Here is a 24,450-nt window from a genome sequence, read left to right on the forward strand (position 1 = left end):
CATTCCCATTGAGGAGCTATATTGGAGGTCAATAAGAAACTTTCACAAAAAATGTAGTTTGTATACTGATGGGGGTTATAAATTATGTAGCCTAATCCTGTTTTATACTTGTAAAACTAGTTGCATCAATATGGAGACAAAACTGGATTGGATTAATATTGCGTACTGAAGTGCCAGCATAGCACATCCGACCGACAAGCGACTTTCCACAGCTCTAGTTGTCGTGTCATCGGACTGAGCAGTGTTTATATTATCGGCATGCAATCAGCCGCAGCAGCATTCAGATAGCCAGCGACCGAACAGAAGCATGAGCATGGATAGCCAGAAAGGAGTACAGAGTTTACTTCAGTCATCAATAAGATCAAAAACAGTATGTATTGGAATCGTGCGGATTTTATTTATTGCCTTCGTTCACGCGGCGCAGGCAAACAAACAAGGTTCGTACGTTTTCAATTGGCATAATTTTCACTACTGTACTGGCGTGTGTAGACAGCTAGCTATATAGCTGGCATATAGTCTCAACTGAACTGGCTTGCTAGCGAGCTGTGCAATGACTAGTCTACTGTTTCAGGCTGCACTGTGTGATATGTCTAATTGCCTATCTGCTGAGCAAGTTGTTTAATTAAACAGACAGCTCAGTTAACTTCTAACTGAAAAACCGACTTCAAATATTTGACAGCAAATCACTTATTTCGCGTCCCATTAAGCAGAGTACGGCCTTTCAATGGGCAGCTGAGCTAGCGAGCTAGTTAGCAACCCAGTAGTCTTTAAAGAACTGCATTAACAACGCTGACAAAACTATGCGTTTAACGATAACATCTTTATACATTTTTGTTCTATGGGTTGTTAGAGCTCGGGCTAAAATATGACACCTGGTTCAGGGTAACATGTGTTTCAAATCAATTACACGCGTTAATTAGTTCTGAAATGTATTCAGCAACATGACTAGCCTGCTAACTAGCTAGCTTGTAGTTCAGTGGATGTTTTTGTCTTGAGCTAAGTGGGTACAGAACCTTTTTAGATCGTTCGTTAAATATACGTTTCTTTAAAAATAATTAAACAGGCTATGCTGGTTAGGGACATTTCCAGCTCTGTTAATGTGGCATTGGTTGTTGACTAGTTAGCTAGCTGTCAGGACCATTCAAAGTCATGCTAACATGATTGACCGTCAGGATCACCCAAATACCGACGCAGCCATTCAATTGACAGCTTGTCTTTAATTATCTAAATAAACCGAAATAACAGAAAGAGAAACCAGTGCTTTTGGTAATTAGATAACCAGCTTCATTGCGAAGTCAAATGTAGCTTGTGAGGTTGAAGCAGCCTGCCTATCAGTGTCGATAACGGTGGTCGTGTCGTGTCAACTAATGAATAGCAGCTCCCTAGCTAGTGGAAAAAATAGACTAAAACATTAAAGCATCTTCGGCTGAATAGGAAAGTGTTGGTTATATTAGTTAAGAACTGTTATTTTTTAGTATTCTGTGCTCTTCTCCCCGAACCTTCCTCTTGCCTGTTGTATAGTGTGTATAGTAGTACTAGGTTGTAGTGGATTTTGACGTTCATTATTACCAGGGGAAACTTTATGGCAACTATATGGTTATTTGGCCTACTACAACGTGTAGTATTTAAATGCTACACATCCTGTGAATTAACACCTACCATTTGAATATACTGTACCCCCCTCCTCTCTCTCTCTCTCTCTCTCTCTCTCTCTCTCTCTCTCTCTCTCTCTCTATCTCTTTCTCACCGATATTTTTGTATTCAAAACTGTGGCTGGTCTTGTAAAACAGTTACAGGCGTATCCATTGTGTGATCTGCACTGTATCTTGGACCAAGAATTGGGTGTGATCCTTGCCCTCACCACTGTCACTGAATGGCTAAATCTGGGCAGGATTAGGCTGACTGTGACTCATGTCCACCTTGAGAGGTAGCTACCTCTAAGCATAGCCTGTGTGGAAGTGCAGGCCTATCTTGGTCCCCTTCAGGATTAGGCTAGTGCCTGCCCAGTACATTATTCTACTGCCATGTAAGATTCTAAGATTCTAAAAGATGGAGTAGTCCGAGATGTCAACCATACATCATGATTATGACCTTGTGATATACTATTCTTATAGATTTGTAGTCCTTTGTTAGTTCTTTAATTTGTTGGTGTACAGTTAGCCACACTAAAACCTCTAAGTCACCTTAGATTCACACCCATGTCTGACCCATGTCAAGGCCACAACTTCCTGATGTAACTGTGGTGTGTTCAAATACAACGTACAAGATTTAAGCTGTTTCGTCCTTCACACAATATATGTTTATTATATGTTCATTTAAAAATGTTTTATTTGTATTTATTTTTTTAAATCCTTAAGATGCAATGGTTTTTCACTTAGGTTTGCACCTACTTGTGAGGGGGTGAAAGTTGTGGGAGCGTTGCCATGGTATTGGCCCACGCAGCCCTGTCACAAGGCGTACTTATTAGAAGATTGTCCTGTTCAGCATACATTCAAAAGAAAGTCCATTCAAAGTTCATCCTCTCGTGTTTCACTTTAAACATGCTGAATTCTGTAGGCTGGAAAGTTTGAGTGAGAGTTTGTATCTGGGCTGTAGAGTGTTAATGTGTCAATGTGATAACCATTAGCAGCATGTGGAGGTGATTATTAGTGTTGGACTGTTGGAAGGCGTATTGGGAGGGGCAATGAGTTCACAGACTCTTGAACAGAATGGAATCTCAAAGGTCAGGGGGCAGGGACACCGTTTACATTTGATGTTGAGGTTCTGTTTGATTTGCAGGTGCTTTCATCCAAAGCAGCGTACCAAGTGGTACATGAAAAAGTATAGCAGAAGATCAAGGATCATGAGTTCAACAGCACAAGGCCCATCTTTATAATCAGGTGTTAGAGCAGATAGCAGGATCGTCATCAGACTGACAATTGAATATTGTCTATATTTAACTTTGAACAAAATAATCATTCATCTCACGTGGGCACATTTGAGTTCAACAACAATTTAGTAATTCGATTGAAGCACCTAATATCTCTGTAGGGTCTGATTTTATATTTATAAAATATTTTTCTGACTGCAGGCTACTGTACCATTACAAGCACTGTGTTTGTCTATGCAAAGCAGCAGTAATCTTGCTGCCTATGGGGGTAGTTCCAAACCAGATGACTCGCAAACCACCCTCAGGCAATATTGAGTTTCTTGTTTCTCTTTATCAAAGGCAAATGGCTAGTATCAATAACAAGCAGATCGTAGCCATGTGGAAAAACACAGCAGATTCTCATCTATGCAGTGGGTTTGATCGGTGGGTGATCAATTACCATGCAGTCAATCGATTTAGTGGCTAATCGATCATCATGACTTTTTCAGATCCATGTCCATGAAGCTAATTATTGATATCCCAATGGCCTCGAGATCTCTGTCCGCCCAACAGGGTAGTCTGGTTCAAATCTAACCTGAAAAAAAAATACTTTCTACTTTTTCTTCACAGCATTTATTCAGTCGGACACAATTCTAGAAGTGCTTCATTTCGGTGAAGGAGAACTCTTGCAGGTAAGAGCGACATTTGAAAGCTCATATTTATTTTTAATTTTTATTTTTACTGGTTTCAACTGCCACACCAAACTGTTGAGCAAACGGTGGGTGTATTTTGTTATTGTAGTAGTGAAGTGTTGAATGCTTATAAATACACCAGCAGTACGGTGCTGCGCCACCACCCTGGGGGGGGGGGGGGGGGGGAGGGGAATGTCTTGTACGCTTGTCTGTGGTGAGGGTGGCTTACTTGGCACTGGTGTAGATAGTACAGGGATTTCACTGCACAAGATGATACACCACACACACACGTGCGCACGCGCGCACCACACACACTGTACCCATACTGTCACATGCCAGAAAGTTGCCTCAAACAGATCGCTCTAAAAGTCTCTATTTTCTGCTGCCTAATGTGATGGCTGGATCCAAAAGGACCCATATCTATTTTCCACCAAGCCCACCAAATCCTGCACATTTAGAATAGACAGTATCAATTTTAGGATGTTCATTGTTTCCTCTTTGCTTTCACAGACAGAGTCCGACATTGATCTTAGTTTATATCATCAAAAAAGGTATGTGTTTATTTGTCATACTAATACCTATAATCTCGAAGACTTATGTTCAAATGTAAATAATGTACTTGGTTTTCCTTGTCTCTCTCCATGTAAAGCTTTAAGAACACCTTTAGTGTCGTTTACAAAAAGACAGATGGGACAAAATGTCCTTTTCCTGTGTCATGCCTGTGGATATTCTACTTCCTCCTTATTTCCCTAAAGCTATTTTAACAACCACCGTATATAATGGCTTCCCATTCAAATTCATCAACCAATCACAACCTCCCACCACGTTGGAGAGTGGGCTGTCATTTCACACCTGTTAGTTGCCCTGCTGTGATTGGCTGGGTGTTTACGACACGCCCACCCAAACGAGGCTGCGCTCCTCTAGAAGAGACTTCCGCTGCCATGTCAGCAGAAAGTCTTTCAAACTCGACACAGCCTGTGTCACTATATTTAGCCCCCACCCAGTTGAGGAATAGGTCTTTTGATGTTTCCTACTTTTCTCTTGTCTGCACTGCTTCCGTGGGGAAAGTCTGTTGGGGTGCTTCCTTGCTTGGGCTCATTATCTGTGTGTGAACAAGTGTTTGTTGTGTGGTCCGATACATTCACCCTATGTCATATCGCGTCATAATCTATCAGTGTTATCCTCGTCGTGGATGTGACAGCGTTTCCCCCCAGCTCTGTCACTGGGCGTTGGCTCCCAGTGTCTCGAGGAGCGAGGTGTGTTCAGGTGTGGCTGCCGTAGGTCACGGGCCTGGGCTTCCTTCTGGAGCTGGTCACTCAACACAGCTGGAGGGGGGAGCGGGAGGGGGAGGAAACCGCTGTGGGTTACTCCCTTTCTAATGAAGCACCTCTGCCTGTCAAACCGTCGTCCTCCTGTGTGGCCGTCTGGACTCTGATGCCGATTTAACGACAGCAGCCGCCTCGCCACTGCAGTTAGCGCCTTCTTAGATTCAACTCTGTGGTGCAAGGGCTCGTAATCAAAGCAATTTAATTGGGCCAGACTAAGACTTGATGGACACTCTTTTTTAATGTTCTATACCTTTTTATGTACTGCTGGAGGTGGACAGAGAGGGGCTAGACAGGGTCACTGGCAGGGGAGAGCCATGGAGGAGGGGGAGAAGGCTTGCAACCAAAACTGTTTGTTGATCCACGATGAGGAGCCCTTGCTGGCACGCCCAGCGTGTGCTGAAGGCCAGGCAGGTGTGGAGGGTGGCTGTGTGAGTCAGGCTACCCAGGAGACGCAAACCCTTACCAGCCTGGCTCTGTCATCACTGGCCCCGCCGCTACATCAAGACGTTCCCCCCTAAACTGGGAACACTGAATCCGTGCTACCTAAGTCATAACACCCCAGGGTAAAGATGGAGTCATTAGCTTTGACTGTGCTAGCGCATTATCACCTGAAATATGATGGATAATTACTCTTATGAGGGGGATGGTATGAGAGGATCAGTGACAGGCAGATAATCAGGTTTTCTCTGTTGGCAGATTTTCGGATTTCTGTCCGCTGATCTGATTGTGTGTGCTCAGACTACATTGAGCGTCGGAGCAAATCTCCCAACAGTGTTTGCCATGCGGTGGCCTGAGGCGTAGTCATGTTTCCCAGCCCACATCACTTACCCTGCTCTATTTGCATGTCGTATTTCCATAATGGGACACCAGACACCTTCACGGTGTGTGTTCCGCCTCCCCATTCAGCCAGGCCCGTCAGCCGATTCACACTGAGCCAACCTACCAAACACTGTTGTTAGGCGTGTTTGGTAGGTTCTTCATTTCTTACCCCTCCCTCCCTCCCTCCCTCCCTCCCTCCCTCCCTCCCTCCCTCCCTCCCTCCCTCCCTCCCTCCCTCCCTCCCTCCCTCCCTCCCTCCCTCCCTCCCTCCCTCCCTCCCTCCCTCCCTCCCTCCCTCCCTCCCTCCCTCCCTCCCTCCCTCCCTCCCTCCCTCCCTCCCTCCCTCCCTCCCTCCCTCCCTCCCTCCCTCCCTCCCTCCCTCCCTCCCTCCGCCTGTTTCTGTCTGTCAGTGTCCCAGGCCCACACCTGTGAACTTGATGCTTGCTGTTGTTTCTGCCATGTGAGAGAGAGAGAAACACCACACGCTAGGGTCTCCCGGCGTGTGTGTGAGTGTGAAAGAGACACTAGAGAAGGGGGGGGTTTCGCAGGAGCCATCCTTTGTCTGGCTGATGGCCTCGTGTTTATGAACCCGCATGACTCCTCCATGTGCTAGCCGCGGTCCACAGACTGTGGTGGGAGTCCTCGGAGCTGCCCCTGCACTGTGTGTGTGTGTGTGTCTGGGGTGGTGGTCTCAGCATGGCCCCCAGGCCGGGCGGCCTGCTGGTGCTGCTGCTGCTGCTGGCTAACCTCTGTGCTCTCCGTCACAGCTCGGCCCCACACAGAGGGAACTGCCGGCCCATCCGCTTCGAGCCCCCCATGCTCGACCTCCACGAACAGTGAGTACCGCCCCCTCCTCCTCCCCCTCCTCCTCCTCCGCCTATCTTTTCTGATCATGTGGTTTAACAGCCAAGTAGGAACAAGTCATTGGCGTTTGGTGCATTCCAGTAAACATATCTGTTGTCAGGACGGTCTGACTCATCTCCTGCGCTACGCGTTCCTTCATCTGTGTTCACTTTTGTGAGTCACGTCTGTGGAATGTGGTTGTGCCGTGCCACATGGTGACGTCTGGTGTGTGTGAGAGGATCTGCTGGGGGTGTCCAGGAGCCTGGAGCCTGGTGTGTGTCAGGGGATCTGCTGGGGGTGTCCAGGAGCCTGGAGCCTGGTGTGTGAGGGGATCTGCTGGGGGTGTCCAGGAGCCTGGAGCCTGGTGTGTGAGGGGATCTGCTGGGGGTGTCCAGGAGCCTGGAGCCTGGTGTGTGTGAGGGGATCTGCTGGGGGTGTCCAGGAGCCTGGAGCCTGGTGTGTGTCAGGGGATCTGCTGGGGGTGTCCAGGAGCCTGGAGCCTGGTGTGTGTCAGGGGATCTGCTGGGGGTGTCCAGGAGCCTGGAGCCTGGTGTGTGTCAGGGGATCTGCTGGGGGTGTCCAGGAGCCTGGAGCCTGGTGTGTGTCAGGGGATCTGCTGGGGGTGTCCAGGAGCCTGGAGCCTGGTGTGTGTGAGGGGATCTGCTGGGGGTGTCCAGGAGCCTGGAGCCTGGTGTGTGTCAGGGGATCTGCTGGGGGTGTCCAGGAGCCTGGTGTGTGTGAGGGGTTCTGCTGGGGGTGTCCAGGAGCCTGGAGCCTGGTGTGTGTGAGGGGTTCTCCTGGGGGTGTCCAGGAGGCCTCGAGGAAGCTTGAGCCTGGGTGTGGCTGCTAGGGACCCTAACTGGAGTACACCCATTCATATGTCTGGACGACATCAAAAGTTCATGACTAGATTAACCTCCCCCCCCCCCCCACACACACACACAAACACACACCAATGTTGACAGAGGAAGCGGTGCCTCTGTCAGTCTTGTAGCCTGCGCTGTCGGGGGCAACGAGCTGGGATCGCAAAGTTGGGGACCTTCAGCCCTTCCCCCTCCACACACACACACACACACACAGCTGTCTTTGCCCCCCACCTCTCTTCCCCCTGACTTTCTTAATAAACAACCCCCTTATCAGCTGTTCTCGTTTGTAAGGGAATCAGCGTGTAACCTTGAGAATATCTCAAGTTCCAACCAGCAGCACGGTAATAAAGACCAGCGTAAATGATTTCCCCCACCATGAATCAGTCTGACGGTGCTTATCTCCCCTCAGATAGGGCCTGCTTCCTGCAGGGAGCAAGGAGGGGTGGTGTTTGATGTTTTGACCAGCTTGGGGGGGGGGGGGGGCGGGGGGGCGTCTGACCCCGACCATCCCCTGATTAGGTGTCTGCACCTGATCTGAAACCTAACTCCCCCCTGACCGCTTGTGACGGGTCAGAGAATGACCCCCCCCCCCCCCGAGTCTACAGAAGTTCATGTCGATGCTTTTTTAGGGTGTTTTTTAAGGGGGTGTTACTTTTTGGTTGGATGATGAAAGCAAGCTCTTGACGTCCGAACAACAACAACAACAGGACCCTCTGGTGTCTGTTAGCACCAGCTCTCTGGTGATGTGTTAGGGTTAGCAGGCCCCAGGCTGGCCCCTTGACAGGCTCCCCCATCCCAGCCCTGCGCAACGCCTCCCCCCCCCCTCCCCCTGATAGTGAGCCGTCTTCCTCACATGTAACTTTAATTTGTTCAATTTGGATGCCCTTTTATTTTTTTTACCTCAGATTTGACTTCTGTGTTTTGGTTTTGTCTGTCGATCTGAAAAGATATTTACCCGGCCCCTTTCATTCACTGATGTTGCTCATCGTGTAAAGTCCTGTGGACCCTGATTCTCTCTGTCTCTCTCTCTCTCTCTCTCTCCTCCCTCCTCTAGGCCTGTGGGGATGCCAAAAATGGAAAAGGTTTATTTGCATAATCCGAGCTCCGAAGAAATAAGTTTGATATCAATATCAGCAACAACTGCACATTTTCACGCATCCTTTTTTCAAAATAGGGTAAGCATTTTTTTGTTTTTTATTTGCATGTATACATTTACTTTCCCTGGTCGTCAGAAGCAGGGAAGGTTCCTCGGCTGGGAGAGTGCACTCTTACAGCCACTGTGTTGTGTTGTGTGTTGGGGTGTGAACAGTGTTGTTATGGGGTGTGATACTTACTTGTCATCTCAGAGATAATTAGGGCCTTTAAAAAACCCAAAGTGTTCCTCCCCTTCAGTTTAGGAACAGAAGAACAAGAAGATGTGTCCTATTTAGTGCTGAGGCTGGGTGGTCACCTACTGAGGAACAGCTAATTAAAGGAGTCCAGAGCCGGGCTTGTGATGGGTGTAATTTATTAGTGTCACACCTGTTCCTGATACACTCGTAAATTGCAGCCTCGGTGCTCGTGTGTGTGTGTGTGTGTGTGTGTGTGTTTGTGTGTGTGTGTGTGTGTGTGGAGGGTTAGGCTGGCCAACAGATGCACTAGAATGTCATCAGACAGGCCTTCCTTAAGATGACCGTGTACATCATAAATCAAGCTGAAACGTTGGGCAGTTGTAGTGTGTTTGGGCTCTGTTCTGGACAGGACTCGTGTCTGGGAACACGATGACTGCTCTGACAGCGTGCTGTTTCTGTCTCCTTTCATGGGGTGTTTCGGCCAGCTCCCTGATGAGTGTTTCTGTGTCGGTTTCAGGTGATTCCTCCGGGGGGAAACACATCCTTCGACGTGGTGTTTCTCGCCCGGGTTGTAGGGAACGTAGAAAACACTTTATTTATTAATACATCACACCACGGGGTGTTTACATACCAGGTAAGCTACCGAAACTCAGTAAACACAAACAGTGTCCCATTTTTCCTCTGGAACGTGATGCTAATTGGACTGGGTGGTTTGGTTTCCCCTCTCGTCTTGGCTGCTGCAGGTTTTCGGTGTTGGAATCCCCAACCCTTACAGACTCAGGCCCTTCATAGGAGCCAGAGTCCCAGTGAACAGCAGCTTCTCACCGCTGATAAACATCCACAACCCCCACAGTGAACCGCTGCAGGTGACCCCCTCAGAGCACCCTGTCTGTCTGTGCTGTATTCTGACGGTTCAATAGCGGTCCAGTACCTGACTGACTTCAACATGGGTGGGATGGAGTTTACTGAGGGTGCGTTTGTTTCGACTCCCCTCCAGGTGGTGGAGATGTACTCCAGTGGTGGCGACCTGCATCTAGAGTTGCCAACGGGCCAACAGGGAGGCACCAGAAAACTCTGGGTGAGTTTCAGCTCTTCTGCGCCCGGCGTGAGACCCCCCACCCTGTGAACTAAGTCATGTTCCCTCCGCCAACCGTGTGCCATGTATCAGGGGCCTGGCTTGGTTTTCAAATGTGGGTGGGACGGCTTTTTTTCTGAGGGTGCGGCCGTTTAAATATTTGTATCGAGAGGTTGAGGTCGTTGCTGAGGCGTGTTCCGGTGGCTAACCCGCGGTCGTGCACGGCTGCGTGCGCCGGCCGCTCGTTTCAGGAGATCCCCCCGTTTGAGACGAAGGGGGTGATGCGGGCCAGCTTCTCGTCGAGGGACGCAGACAACCACACGGCCTTCATCCGGATCAAAACGAACGCGCCCAACCAGGAGCAGTTCATCATCCTCCCTGTGGAGGTGGAGGTCACCTCAGGTGGGTCCCCCCTGAACCCTGACCTTTGACCTTTTTGTGTGTGACCGGGGACCCGTGGTGAAGACGTAGTATGACCGTATGGTTGACCAACACATTGAGAATTTCCTTCATATCTTGATCATTCTTTTCATCCAATTTGTATGTTACGGAGGCATACCCGATTTTCATATTAGTTTGAATTTTGTATTTGCTTATCCACTTGCCTGGCACCTTTCAACGTTACACCTAAAGACTGTTCTGCTGCTTTTCTTCCTGGTTGTGTCTCTTCTCTGAACTCCTCCTTTGCCTGGTGTTTCCAGCACCTGGTATATACTCGTCCACAGAGATGCTGGACTTTGGTTCGCTACGGTCACAAGGTACGCGGTTGTACAAACGCCCCAAAACACTCCATCCAGGACCGCCTTGCCATATGTCACTGACCATGCGCTTCTATTACCTTTCTTCTCTCTCCTCGACTCCCTGTTTCTCTCTGTCTCTCTCTCCTTGACTCTCTCTGTTTCTCTCTGTCTCCCTCTCTCCTCAACTCTGTTTCTCTCTCTCTGTCTCTCTCTCTTCGACTCTGTTATTCCTCTCGTTTTGTTACAGATCGTCCAAAGCAGCTAAATTTACACCTGCTGAATTCGGGAACAAAAGACGTCCCAATCACAGTAAGTTGTTCACTTCCTGCTCCGGTCGCCGAGGCGACGATGACACGGCTCGGTACCTTCTGGAAGGTGACTCTCTTGTGTTTTCTTCCTCAGAGTGTCAGGAGCACACCGTCAAACGAAGCAGTCTCGATAGACTTTAAAGCCATCACGCTGAAAGCAGGAGAGAACAGATATACCAAAGTTGCAAGTATCAGTTTTGATGGTAAGTTCTGGACTTGAATAGTCCAACCCAGAATGTTGACCCTGTGGTATGCTGAGGAAGAGAGTTATTTCCTGTACCCTGTCCCGGCTCCAGAGGAAAAGATTAAGTTATTTCATTTACAAATTGCTAACCTCCACGAGCACCCCTGTATGAAAATCACATTAAATGATCAGATATGCATCTTTAAATTGTTGTCACGGGTCAGAGACACATTGTTGTAAGCTCGTTAAGGAGAGAGAAAGAGACTTGTGTTTTGCATGGCTCTGGAGTCAACACTGTGGCAGTCTTTCCCTGATGAACTGAACTTCTGCTTCTGTTCCAGCTTCTAGGGCACGAAAACCATATCAGTTTACTGGTAAAATTACAGTGAAGGCGAAGGAGAAAAGCTACTCTAAACTAGAGATCCCCTATCAAGCAGAGGTCCTGGAGGGGTGAGTGTTTGGGCCGGGCTGTGAACCAGGGGTTCATGTCATAGTTTTAGGAGGGGGTCAGGTCTAGTGCTGGGGTCAGGGTTGGCACTGGGGCAGTGTAGTTTGGCCCGTCAAGTCCCTGAAGGTCTGGTCCCGTCTTGGCAATGATGTAAACATCCTTTGGGGGGGGGAATGATTGAATTTCAAAAGCAAGCCCAGGTTGATGGTGGCTCCTGTCCTTGGTCTGGGGTAGGTACCTGGGCTTCGACCACACGGCCACCCTGTTCCACATCAGGGACAGCCCCGTGGACCCGGTGGACCGGCCCATCTTCCTCACCAACACCTTCAACTTCGCCATCCGGATCCACAACGTGTCCCTGCCGGAGCTGGCCAGGACCATGTTCAGGGTGAGCCCTGTACTGCAGCCCTGCAGCAGCCCTGCTGAGGCCACACCCACACAGTCCTCCTGGAAGACCTTCTGGTGACCTGTCCTCTCCTCCCTCCGCTCTCCTCCTCCTCCTCCCCTATGTTCTCCTCTTCCTCCCCCCTTCCACCCCCCCCCTCCAGGTGCACAACTTCAGCGCCCCCATCCTCATCCCCCCCCAGGAGTCACGCTACATCTTCTCCCTCCTCTTCCGGCCCGTCCGGCCCTCCATCCACATCGACAGCAACATCCTGCTCGTCACCAACGCCTCCAAGTTCCACCTGCCTGTCCGTGCCTACACCGGCTTCCTGGAGGTAGGCTTCGCTTAGCGACCACACAGGAGGGCTGGGGGGGGGGGGGGGCGGACTTTGGCAAACTATCTGGCAAACTAGCCTTCTGACTAGTATTTCACAAACTAAATACACACTCGAGGTCTAAGTACACTGGCATCTTTCATACGCACTGAAAGCATCATTCCTGGTCAAATGGGCTGTTTTTTCCCTTGAACTGGAAACCATTCAAATTAGATCTTTTGAAATGTTTGCATATTTGGGGGGTTAAAGGCTTCGTTCCGTGCGTGCAAGGCCGTGGTATCTGACTGGTTCTCTGTCCCCTCGTGTGTGTGTGTGTGTGTGTGCGTGCAGCCCCTGGTCTTGTCCCCCAGCCTGAAGGAACACCAGCTGGACTTTGGCATCCGCAGCGTCACAGACACCAGCAGCATCGTGTTTGTGGTGATCAACAGCAACCCTATAGAGGTGAGGACTCCTTCTGACCACCCCCCTCAAGAAGAGCAGCCTCCCTTTGAGCCGACGGTCTTTTTTTTGCTCTTTCCTTCCTCTTTTCTTCTTTTTCTGAAATGTCTGTTCCCGTTTCCCTCCCCTCTCCTCCCCTCTCCTCTCTCCCCCTCCCCCCTCCAGCTGGAGATCAAGTCCTGGCTGGTGACGGGGGACAGCCTCTCCATGGAGCTGCTCAAGACGGAGAGGGGGAATCGGACCGCGGCGCTGGGGCGCCTCCGAGAGCTGCACAACAGCTCCGCAGCGCACCACAAAACGGTGAGGGCACTCACCGTCAATCAACGGAAACACCGGGGGAGGGGGGACTCGGGGGGTCGGGTCTGCCATCCTGGCTGCATGGATGCGCCGTGTTTTGTGAACCCTTCTGCTGTCTCCTGGTCCAGGCGATCCTGGCGTCGGGCTACTACGCTGCGTTCAGGGTGACCCTGGTGGCCAGGGCCCTGGAGGGGGTCTACGACGGGGCCGTCCACATCACCACAGACTACCAGGTACGCACACCTCCCGGCCCCTTAGGCCCTGCCCTGCAGCCCTGCTCTGTAGCCCTGCTGCCATGCAGCCCTGCTGCCCTGCAGCCCTGCTGCCCTGCGGCTGCAGGGTTGGATCCCAGACTCCTGTCCTTGTCGACGAAGTGTCCTTTAGCAAGGACTCTGAGCCCCTAGTGTGTGTATGTGTGCGCATGTAAGAGAGAAGAGAGCGTGTGTGAGTGTGAATGAGGCAACAATTTAAAGCCCTTTTGAGGAGCGCTAAGGTACTAAAACGCTGTATAAATGCAGTCTCATTACCGTTCACCTTCTGACAAAGTCTCCCTGTTTCTGTCCCAGATATTAACCATCCCCGTGAAGGCTCTCATCGCCGTGGGAACGCTGAACAGCTCGCCCAAACACATGGTCCTGCCGCCCTCCTTCCCAGTGAGTCGAAACTGCCTGGTCTGACGGTGGCGCTGGCCTGTCATGGCAAACAAACAGCCCCCTGTGTTTTGGTTTGTTCTGCTGGTGGAGAGTTCTCTTGACTGCGTGGCTGTGTTGAGGAGGACGCCTCAGGATTTTGGAGGCCTGTCGGACTGGATTACATGTGGAGGAGGGGGATGAGGGAGATGAGGAGGGAGGGAGGGAGGTGTAGTTGTGAGGGTCCAGTTCCACTGAGCCAGCTCTAACAGTGTGCGACTGCTCCAATTTCAGACACGGCGGGAAGAAAACAAATATTCTCTGAATAAACCAACTCATTGTTCCGCATGCCAGCCACCCGAGGGCTGCTCACGCCTGTGTTTCCCTGCCTGTGTGAGCGTGGCCTAATTGTGAACGCACCTGTGTGTGTGTGTGTGTGTGTGTGTGTGTGTCCTCTGACTCCAGGGAAAGATAGTCCACCAGAGTCTGGGCATCCAGAGCTCGTTCTCCCAGAGGGTTCGTTTACAGCAGATCCGCTCTCTGACAGAGGACGTCCGGTTCTACTACAAACGTCTCCGTAGCAACAAGGACGAGCTGGAGCCCAGGAGAAAGTCCAAGGTTTGTGTGTGTGTGTGTGTGTGTGTGTGTGCGCGCGCCCTCAAACGGTGCCCTGCTGCCTTGATATTCACTAAGAATGTCGACTGGTTACATTTTGTGTCTAATCGTGTGTGTGTGTGTGTGTGTGTCGGCTCTTTCCCTTCCCTCCACACAGGTAGCAAATATTTATTTCGATGCCAGCTTGCAGTGTGGCGACCACTGCTACGTGGGTCTCCCCTTCGTCTTGAAGTGTGAGTACCCTGGAGATTCTCGTCTGTCCTGGGTTTGGGGCGAGGCGTTCGCCTGCCCTGTACCTGTGTAGGGTGCAGCTAGCAGTAAGAGGATGTAGGAGAGTTCACATGCCGGCTTGTTGCGGAGGGTCAGGGTTAGGATTTAGGTAACGCCAAGGCCATATTAAGGTACCGTCGAGGCAAAGATGTCGGCGAGCGTTTTGAGGTGACGTGGAGGGTGTCGTTGGTGTGTGTGTGTTCCCAGCGGAGGCCCGACCCCACGGCCTGGCCCTGCAGGAAGACATCTGGGACGCGGACGTGGACCTGCACCAGAAGCTGCTGAGGCGCTGGAAGGAGCTGAAGGAGCGCTCCAGCCACGAGTGAGTCACATGACGCCGGGGGTCCAGGGGGAGGGGGAGGGAATATCCGTCTCCGTCACTTCACACAGTGCCTGCTGTTCCGCTCACACATCAAGGGGATGGTTTTTTTTGGGGGGGGGCGCAGGATTGAGGCCATGTTTGAGGTGAACACGGACCTGCAGAAGAGCGTCCAGGCCCGGGTCACCGCCCAGCTGACCTGGCCGTCGCTGGTCAACTCCTCGCAGCGAATCACCTTCCCCCTGACCAACACCAACAGTTCCTCTGTGAGTTTGGCGATGAATAAAGCGCACGTGTGTATTTGTCCTGCATGCATGCAAGCTGTAATGTGTGTGTGTGTGTGTGTGTGTGTGTGTGTGTGTGTGTGTGTGTTTGGTGCAGGAGGAGGAGGTGGTTCTGGAGAACCCCGCAGATGTTCCTGTCTACGTCCAGGTTCTCCCGCTCGCCCTGTTCCCCAACCCGTCTGTGTTCACTGGGAAGCTGGCTGACAGGTAGGAACCACAGAACACTGGAGTTCTTCTCTGGACCGGTCCAGATTCAAACCTGGTTCCACCTGGTAACACACCCTCTCCCCTGGTAACACCTCTCTCACGTGCCCCCCGCTAGGTTCCCACTAGGGAAGCTGTCCAATATCAACATAGACACAAACACGCTGGAGTTTCAGGTCAACAGGAACATGGTAGGAATGATCCTCAACATCTTACTGGCTCACTGTTTCAGCTGTACTTCATTGAGAAACTCAGAAGTCACATCTTCTTTAAAAGGGATTCTGCAGGTAACACCATTTTTACTGTGTGTGTGTGTGTGTGTCAGAACTCGGTGTTAAAGAGCAGCGCAGGCTTTGTGGAAGGTTCCTCCAAACCCTTCGTCTACAACCTCGTCCTGCTGCCTGGCGAGGTCAGATCCTTCAACCTGAGGTTCACGCCTGTCAGCAACCACTCAGTCTCCTCGCTGCTCATAGTCAGGTATGTCTCTCTCTCTCTCACACACACACACACACACACACAGTTTAACAGCTCAACCTCAGTAACCTCCATGTCTTCTTAACACACCTCCTGACCTGTGCTGATAGTTAACCTCAGTGTTAAACTCCTGTTCTGTTTGTTTGTGGAGAATTTGCACCTATATCAAAACTCCACGGGGGTGGACGACGACACACACATTCAGAAAGTCTGTTTGTTGTTGTTTGCAACAACAACAAAAAACAATCCAAATGCATTTTTCTTTCAGGAACAACTTGACGGTGATCGATATGATCATGGTCCAGGGCCAGGGGGCCACAGAGACCCTGAAGGTGGCAGGGAAGGCCCCAGGACCAGGCAGCTCCCTGAGGTTCAAGATGACCGAGGGTCTCCTCAAAGACTGCACAGAGAGTAGGTTCCTCCAGAGCAGCTCCCTCAAAGACTGCACACAGAGTAGGTTCCTCCAGAGCAGCTTCCTCAAAGACTGCACAGAGAGTAGGTTCCTCCAGAGCAGCTTCCTCAAAGACTGCACACAGAGTAGGTTCCTCCAGAGCAGCCTCCTCAAAGACTGCACAGAGAGTAGGTTCCTCCAGATCAGCGTCCTCAGTCTGCACCAGAAGCTTCCTCACAGACTGCACACAGTGTCCACCCCCCCCCCCACCCCCCCCTCTCAGCTCCTAATGTAAACAAAAAAATTCTGCTCAGTGAGTTTTCCCTCAACCTGTTTGAGGACCCCTAGTTCCAGACCCGGGGGGGGGGGGGGGGGGGACAAGGTGGTTTGGGGGGAGTTGTGAAGTTTGGAGAATGCAGGCTTGGGGTTCCACGCCAATGCTGTAGGCATAGAGCAGTACAAGGAGCAGCTGTTACTGGTACTGTAGATGTAGCTATGGATACAGTATATATTATATATCACACACTGTACATAACCTCTACTACAGAGGTCTTCAACCCTGGTCCTCAGGGACCCCCTGTCCTACACGTTTTAGACGTTTCCCTGCTCCAACACACCTGATTCAAATGAATGTTCGTTAACAGGCTTCTGCAAAAGCAGATAACGACCCACTCATTTGAATCAGTTGTGCTTGAGCAGGGAAACATCTAAAACATGCAGGACTCTGGGGGTCCCTGAGGACCAGGGTTGAAGACCTCTGCTCTACTAGAAGGAACCGAAACAAACCATTTGTATTCATTCTCGATTGTTTTACCGTTCTACTGAGTTCTACTGTTTCCACTGCGTGTGCCTTTCTGAGTCTTTCCACTGCATGGACGTGGCCTGCTCAGGCCACCAGCAGACGGGGGGGGGGGAGAGATCCTCAGGATGTGCCTGTGCTGTCATCCGAGCTGACGTCTCCTCTTTGGTCTCGTTCAGAGTCGAGGACCAAGGAGCCCAACTTCACCCTGCGGAGGACCTTCAGGGTGGAGAACACCGGCCTGCTGCCCATCCACATCCAGTCCGCCCAGATCAACGGGAAAGCCTGCGAAGGCTACGGATTCAAAGTTCTCAACTGTCAAGAATTTGCACTTAAGCCCAACGCTTCGAAAGACCTTGTCATATTGTAAGTGGGAAGTGAATGCGGAATGGCAGGGGGAGGGGGGGGGGTGTTCTGGGTAAATGTGATGCCCACAGCTGGCTGGGGTTGCAGAAGTAGGCCAGCGCAGGGAAAGAAGTATCGCAACAATCGCGTGTGTGAGGCCTCAGCAGCAGCAGCAAGAGGATAGATGGCTTCTCTGTTTCCCCCCTTCCCCTCCCCACACGCGCTCAGCTCTCGTTTCACTTCAACCTTTTTAAACACCCAACACACACGTTGGAAGGCCTGGAGGCTGCTGCTGCGGGCCCTGGGTCTCTGTGGACCAGAGGGGATGAATAACTGCGATTGAGACGGAGGAAGAAAACGGGCTCTGTGTCCTTGCGCAAAGCCGCTAATGTCTGCACTTCCCTGAAAAGACGTTCTGGCTGGCTTGAATCACTGCGAGCATTAGTCACACAAGCTTTAAGGGGCGGTCGGCAGGATTTTCAGTGATTTCATAAACTAGGGTGCATCTGCCTGAAATAGTCCTGACCTGAAGGAGATAAGACCGCTTGCAACATCCATGATTAACACCCGCGTGTTCAGACCATTTCCTGCTACCGTAGGGCTATGGGTCACGGGGTCATACAAGTGTAGTGTAACAAGTGATTTCCGTGACAGTGTAGCAGAGATATGAGTGTTAACAATGTCTAAGCAGGATGTCCTAGCCCTTCCTCACGTCTCTTTTTCACATTCACTAATGGAGTGTACAGACTCGGTCACGCCACCACTAAATAACCTGGTCAAATTCTCTCCTCCCCCCATTCTGTCTCCTCGCCGTTCTCTCTTCTCCCTCTTTCCTTCTCTCTCTCTCTCTCTCTCTGTCTCTGTCTCTGTCTCTCCCTCCTCCCCCGTCTCTCCGTCCCAGGTTTACACCTGACTTCACGTCCTCCCGGGTGATCCGGGAGCTGAAGCTGGTGACGGCGGGCGGCTCAGAGTTTGTGTTTGTGCTCAACGCCTCTCTGCCGTACCACATCCTGGCCGCGTGCTCCGAGAGCCTCCCCAGGCCCAGCTGGGAGCTGGAGCTCTACGTCATCGTGTCCCTCATCATGAGGTCAGTGCGGCAGCCACATAGCTAGCCTGGCGGCCACATAGCTAGCCTGGCGGCCACATGGTCAGACTGGCGGTCTCATGATCTGCCTGGCGGTCTCATGATCTGCCTGGCGGTCACATGGTCTGTCTGGCGGTCACATGGTCTGTCTGGCGGTCACATGGTCTGTCTGGCGGTCACATGGTCTGTCTGGCGGCCACATGGTCTGTCTGGCGGACACATGGTCAGCCTGGCGGCCACATGGTCAGCCTGGCGGCCACATGGTCAGCCTGACGGCTACATAGTACGCCTCGCTAAACTGCCACATAGAGGCTACATAGCACGCCTAGCTAAACTGCCACAGAGGCTACATAGCAGGTGGTTTATTATTAAATCCAAGACCACAGATGGTCATTAACGTCTGTCGATGGCATCAAGCAGGATTAATTGACACCATCTACAGGCAGGTTAATGGCAACTGCTGCCTTTTGATTGAATAATCCTCTGTCCCGTATGTGGGTTGTTTGTAACCCCAGGCCTGTGTCTCCCCAGCTCCATGTTCCTGCTGGTGATAGCCACAGCCTACCTGGAGGCCCAGGGCATCTGGGAGCCCTTCAGGAGACGCCTGTCTCTGGAGTCCAACCCTCCCTCGGAGACAGGCCGCCCCTTCGACCTCAGGGAAATTGCACGCATTCAGAGCGACACAAAGTGAGTGAATTTACAGCGTCACCCTATATAGACCGCAGAGGAGGGAAATGGCAATTGAGGGGAAAACGTCAGTTGAGGTGGTGGTGGTACTGAGCACCAATGGAATAGGATGACAACACAAAAACGTTTTGTGGTTGTGTAAACAGGAAAGCCCCTCTGTGTCTCGTGTGTTTCAGCTTGAATGACTTCAGCGACTCACAGCAGAACCCCTCGCGGGGCGTCTATGGGGCAGGGGGGGCCTCGCGGGGAGGGGGCCGGCAGGGAACCAACCGGGGGCCCCCCGACCCCGACAGCCAGAGAACCAGAATGGGCTTTGGCCGCTCCACTATGCAAGCCTCCTCCTCCTCCTCCTCCTACCAGCTAGCCAGAGGAGGGAACCCCCCGGGCCAGGAGGGGGCCGGGGGGGCGGTGGCTAGCCAGCTGCCCACCCGGAAGGCCCGCAGCTCCAAGCATCCGGTTGTGGGGGTCACGGAGCTCCAGGCTCAGGGCTCGACGGGGTCGCCGCTGCCCCAGCACAGGGCTCTCTGCACGGACGACCCCGACTACGCCAGCCTGCTGGGGGCCATGGACAACGACATGGAGCGACCAGAGACTCCGCTGCCGGAGGCCTCGCAGGAACAGGCCTCTCAGCCAACACAGAACAAAGGTGAGCTCACAGTCCAGCTGCTACCTCCTCCTCCTCGATCACAGCAACCGTGGCCTAGGTGGGCTCTGGAAAGATGAACGGGCTGGAAGGAAGGAAGTGAGAGAAGGAGTGTGTGATTAAAATAACTTCAAATGAATTCCCGTTGAAATTCCCATTCATAATTGATCAAAAAATGATTCTGTGTCTGAGGCAGAGATCCCAGGTAAATGATACCAATGGTTCTTTGTGTGTATGTGTGTGTTTTCCCGTAGTGCCGGAGTCTAAAGGGAAACTGCGGGGTAAAACTAAAGCCCAGAAGAAGAAGGAGGAGAAGGAGAGGAAGGCGAAGGGAAGGACCCAGGGAGACGAGCTCAAAGATCCGCTGGCCGACAACGATGACAGCTCCTCCACCACCACGGAGACCTCCAACCCCGACACGGAGACCAGCACCAAAGAGGTTGGACACACACTCAACGTAAACACACACACACAAATTAGTTTTACTCGCGTTACGAGGTCTTGCCCTCCTCCCTCCCCTTTTGTCAGGAACCAGTGAAAAAGAAAGGGCGAACAGTCACCTCAGAGAAACAAAAGGAGGACATTTCGTCCTTCCTCGCCAAACCCCAAATCAAGAAACAAGCGAATGCGAAGAAGGAGCCCCAAGTCGAGAAGTCCAGGTTTGTTTGCCCTCGTAGCGAGAGCCAAGCCTCCGTGTTACTTCTGATAACCTCAATGGCTGGGCGTTCTTAGAACGCTCCGAAGATGCTCTGAGTTTTAAGAGCTTCTTTACGAATCTGGGAAACCCGGCCAATGTCTTTATTTGTTCTTGTGGCTGCCTATGTCCCTCTGCTCACCGTGACCCTCTTGCTGTTGTTAGTTCCCTGGAGCTACCGTACGTCACGCCACTGGAGAACAAACAACGCAAGACCTTCACTTCCAAAGCCCTGGTCCACCCTGGTCCACCCAGTGGCCCCAAAACAAGGACCCTGCAGAAACAACGCCGTGAGTCCCTCACTATCTCCACTACTTTCTTTTCTCAATTTTTTGTTTAGTTTTTTGACTCTGGTGTTCTCTGCGCCGCAGTGCATTGTGGGAAGGCGGAGGAGGGGCGTCCGGCTCCGCTGGTGACGCTACCGTCTGCCAGTTCCGTCCCAGAGCTGCACCACAGCAGCAGCTCCGAGGGCGAGAAGGAGTTTGCTGCTCCGGAATGGGACGTCCCACTCTCCAAATCCTACAATCGTGAGTCCCATATCCCCTCCCCATATCCCTGCAGGAAAGGAAGGGTAAGTCCCTTACTTCCAGGGTCAGGCTTTAGGGTAAACAGGAACGTTCCACCCGGCTCATAGGCCACCAGCCCACCTAGATTTGTAGACCCACCAGTCTGTCAGACAACCATAAGACTAGAGCCTCTCTCTAATAAGTGTTTGTGGTGTTTGTGTTGCGCGTTGAATGCAGTACTCCCCAGGCTGTATGAATGAGTCACAGCGGTCTTCTTCTCTCGCTCAGCAGAGGCCGACAGTCTGCAGCAGATCTCCATCCGTACCATGAACGCAGACTCCTTCCTCAAGAGGCCCCTCTCGGCCAGGACGGGCTCCCCGCCCCCGCCCTCCTCCCCCAGCCTGGTCCCCAGAGGAACGTACAGCAGTGTGCTCAACGCCAACAGGTACTGACCCCCGCCCCCACCCTCCTTCCTCCCATCCTCTGTCAGGCCCGGCCTCCGCACACGCCCTGGCCTGGCTTGCCAGACGGTCTTGTCACACATGCCCATCTGGGAAGTCGTCCTTGGAAACTGTTTGGAAAAGGGTCACTTTGGGGGGAAGAAATACTTTGGAGGTGATTGGATGAACCATCTGTCTATCACAGACTAGCTGACCAATAGTTCTCGCAGGACACTAGGTCCGAACCACATTGGTTTGGACCAATCAAACGGATACGGTGGAGCTTGGCTACATGGATTTCTGAGTGGTTGTCATCTTAGATACCCACCTTGCTTCAGCCACAGTCCCCACCTCACCAAAGTCCCCTCTGCGTTTCTGCTTCAGTGAGACCCACTTGAAGAAGGCTCCCGGGAACAAGATGAGTAACCCTGCGTCTCTCCCAGGGAAGGACGGCAACCCAACGTTTGCAGCCGTCGCCGCTGGATACGACAGAAGTCCAGGTGATCCACAGACATCACCTCTGACCTCACCGTGCCTAACGTGGCACTCGATAAGATGTCAAATAATAGCAACGTATTTATTTAGCAGACGCTTTCATTCAAAGCGGACATGCAGGGGGGGATTAGAACTGGTGACAGCCTGATCTGTAGTGAAATGCTCTAAATGCTGAGCCGTACCTATCCCATTCCTTAGCTCACCTCGTCTGCAGCACTGTTGAATAGCCTCTGCAGCTGTGGCACACAAACTTGAGTATGAGACCTGTTTGTGTTGTTGTTTGTGCCGTCGTCAGGTGGCTCTGGCCCTGGTAAGCCCGAGCCCCAGGTGAAGACTCTGGGTCACATGACGTCCGTCGAGAGTGACAGCTCTGACAGGTGACACATTCTGTGCTTCACCTCATCAGAATAATCATTCAAATATTGTGTCATGCCAGTTTTTAGTTTACAACAAATCTTTTTCTTCACAGCTCTGGATTGTGGAGTCCCATTGATAGTGCCAACAGCCCAAGCTATAATTCTGTCAACTCCTTTTCGGCGTTTGGACCCAACAACTCCTTCAACCTGACAGGGGGTGAGGAACTGGAGTCTTGCGAGGGAGAGCACGTATTGTATAATCGCTTGCTGTGTTGTCATGGCTGGGTGTGGGTCTGAAATACCCAAACAAATACTTTCAGTGCACGAATCCGTCCTGTATATAAACAAACCCAAACTCACAGCGACTCCCAATTAAAAATAGAAAAGTCACCACAGCGCTCTTTGACGTCCTCGTTGACCCGGTCTGTGTGTTTACTCGCTGCCTGTTCTCTCTGTGTGCGCTTGGTTTAGTCTTCAGCGGGATGTCGTTCCCCAAGCCGCCTGAGCCTCAGCAGAGCTGGTCAGAGTTCAGCCCCGTCTCCTCCTCCATCTGGGACGTCCCGAGCAGCGAACCCATGCACACCTGGCCAAGCAGCTCCCCTACGGTGCCAACCGCGGTAGGACCCCCACACACACACACACACATGCGCGCGCACACACAGACACCTGGACGTCCACGTCCCACAGTCCACATGCTTTAAAATATAAATAAATGGATGATGATGGTGCCAATGGCCGCCCTCTAAAGACTCCTCTCTGTTGTGTCTTTGTTTAGTCCATCCTGGGCCACACGAGGAACCCCTGGTCCACCACCACTCCCTACAGCAGCTCCATCTGGTCCACCAGCCGAGACCCAGCCCTGCACTCCTTCTCCGCGCCCTCCGGCCCCCCCTCCGCCCTGCCCGACCTGGGCAGCGTCCCGGCCCCGCCGCCCCCCCCCGGCCCCCCCGAGATCAGCCGCAACTTCAACCCCTGGAGCATGTGGGGCCCCACGCCGGGGAGGCGGGGCTCCGAGCCCTGGCCCAGCAACTCTGACCAATGAGAGAGCAGTCGAACGTCCACCCCAACGAACACGGACATGTTGTCGTCAAGGTTACTTTGTTAATCGGTACTTTCGTTCACTCGGACGTAGAGCCCTCTTTTGAATCGCCATCGGTCGGAAACGGTGGATTAAAGATGGCGACATCCACGTTCCGTTCCCCCTCAGTTAAAGGTGCTTTGCATTCAAAGCCGGGAAATACATTTAAAAAATATATATATATATATATATATATATTTGGATTTGTTTTAGCAATAACCTTTTATATGTATGAAGCTTCTTGAAGGTTGGAAGGTGACAATGCGAAGCTGTTCCTTGGTTCCATGTACCCCATGATGCTGCACTTATGTTTGAGAGGTTTATGTCATGGTTGTGTTGGCCTCTGTTTGAAAAGGCCCCCAGGTGGACATCCACACGCACTCTGTTTTATAGGTCGGTTCCAGTTTTTACACAGTCCTGGCGTCAGTATATTTTGTAAGTTGAGGAAGAACATTCAGGAAAACTTTTTTTTTTCAGCGATTATTACGCCAGAAATACCATTTTATGATCAGGATATCGTTTAACCAGCTGAGAGCTTAAAGCCCAGTTGTTTTTTTCGTCAAGATCACCGATTGGCCGCGAATCTGGAAGACATTGTGTTGATGTTACTTATTTTTAAATTGGGTTCAGCTGAAAGTGAGGGGGGAAAAAAAAGAAGCTTTTTGTTGGAATTGATATTAAGTTGGTCATGTTAAAGGGATTAATGAACTTGATTACGTTTGGGGTAACACTTGACTGTGATTTGACATTGTATGTTTTTGCATTGTAATATCTGTAATGAATACCTTGTTATTGTTCAGTTACATCCATATCTTGATATGGTCTTTAGGTTACAAGTATAATGAGTTATATGAGGGGAGGGCAGGTCCCTGCAGAATTAGGTGGAAGTTGTGTAACATCCACCCTTTCTATTATAAAACAAGATCAATGCCAACAACCATTTACCCCTTTGAGTGTCCACCCCACAAACACTTGTTTAGTTTCGGATAATAACCTATGCAGCTCAACTGTTAGAGCATGCGACTCTTGTGTGATGATCATGTTGTGACACTGGAGTTAGTATGTTCTAATCAATGTCAACTCCAGGTCAAGTGTTACTCATGTTTGTACTGTTCATCACTTGCATTTGTCACCCAGTTGAAATAAAAAGGTATCTGACTGGAACAGGAAGAGAATTAAATGTAACGCAAAAGAAAAGAAA

General features: G+C 51.3%; 1 protein-coding gene across 2 annotated transcripts; it reads left to right on the forward strand.

Moving 5' to 3' along the window:
• Positions 1-248: 248 nt before the first annotated feature.
• On the forward strand, positions 249-24,413 carry tmem131 (transmembrane protein 131). Of its 2 annotated transcripts, none has more exons than XM_084676427.1 (41): positions 249-437; positions 3,479-3,540; positions 4,051-4,091; positions 6,455-6,523; positions 8,451-8,571; positions 9,245-9,361; positions 9,471-9,593; positions 9,725-9,805; positions 10,054-10,204; positions 10,504-10,560; positions 10,790-10,851; positions 10,945-11,053; positions 11,376-11,484; positions 11,717-11,870; positions 12,031-12,201; positions 12,532-12,642; positions 12,805-12,939; positions 13,065-13,169; positions 13,503-13,589; positions 14,031-14,183; positions 14,338-14,413; positions 14,658-14,772; positions 14,897-15,035; positions 15,151-15,260; positions 15,376-15,448; positions 15,583-15,734; positions 16,000-16,142; positions 17,101-17,287; positions 18,168-18,353; positions 18,882-19,037; positions 19,214-19,683; positions 19,935-20,119; positions 20,209-20,339; positions 20,540-20,664; positions 20,746-20,901; positions 21,169-21,325; positions 21,705-21,820; positions 22,111-22,192; positions 22,285-22,388; positions 22,643-22,788; positions 22,947-24,413. In XM_084676427.1, the coding sequence occupies exons 1-41, from the start codon at positions 308-310 to the stop codon at positions 23,211-23,213; spliced, it is 5,424 nt and encodes a 1,807-aa protein (XP_084532553.1). In that variant the 5' UTR covers positions 249-307; the 3' UTR covers positions 23,214-24,413. The 2 variants fall into 2 exon arrangements, with proteins under 2 accessions (XP_084532553.1, XP_084532554.1); XM_084676428.1 differs by having other exon boundaries at positions 21,172-21,325.
• The last annotated feature ends 37 nt before the right edge of the window (positions 24,414-24,450 follow it).

This window comes from Hypomesus nipponensis, chromosome 16 (genome assembly GCF_054491055.1).
Source record: "Hypomesus nipponensis isolate SF chromosome 16, ASM5449105v1, whole genome shotgun sequence".
Classification (NCBI taxonomy): Eukaryota; Metazoa; Chordata; class Actinopteri; order Osmeriformes; family Osmeridae; genus Hypomesus; species Hypomesus nipponensis.

What these genes read in the sequence shown, in the direction of transcription:
- tmem131 (XM_084676427.1), top strand. Translation starts at nt 308, where the DNA reads ATGAGCATGGATAGCCAGAAAGGAGTACAGAGTTTACTTCAGTCATCA. An exon ending in TCTCCCCTTCGTCTTGAAGT is followed by an intron (nt 14,414 to 14,657) that starts GTGAGTACCCTG and finishes GTGTGTTCCCAG; the next exon opens with CGGAGGCCCGACCCCACGGC. An exon ending in CCAACACCAACAGTTCCTCT is followed by an intron (nt 15,036 to 15,150) that starts GTGAGTTTGGCG and finishes TGTTTGGTGCAG; the next exon opens with GAGGAGGAGGTGGTTCTGGA.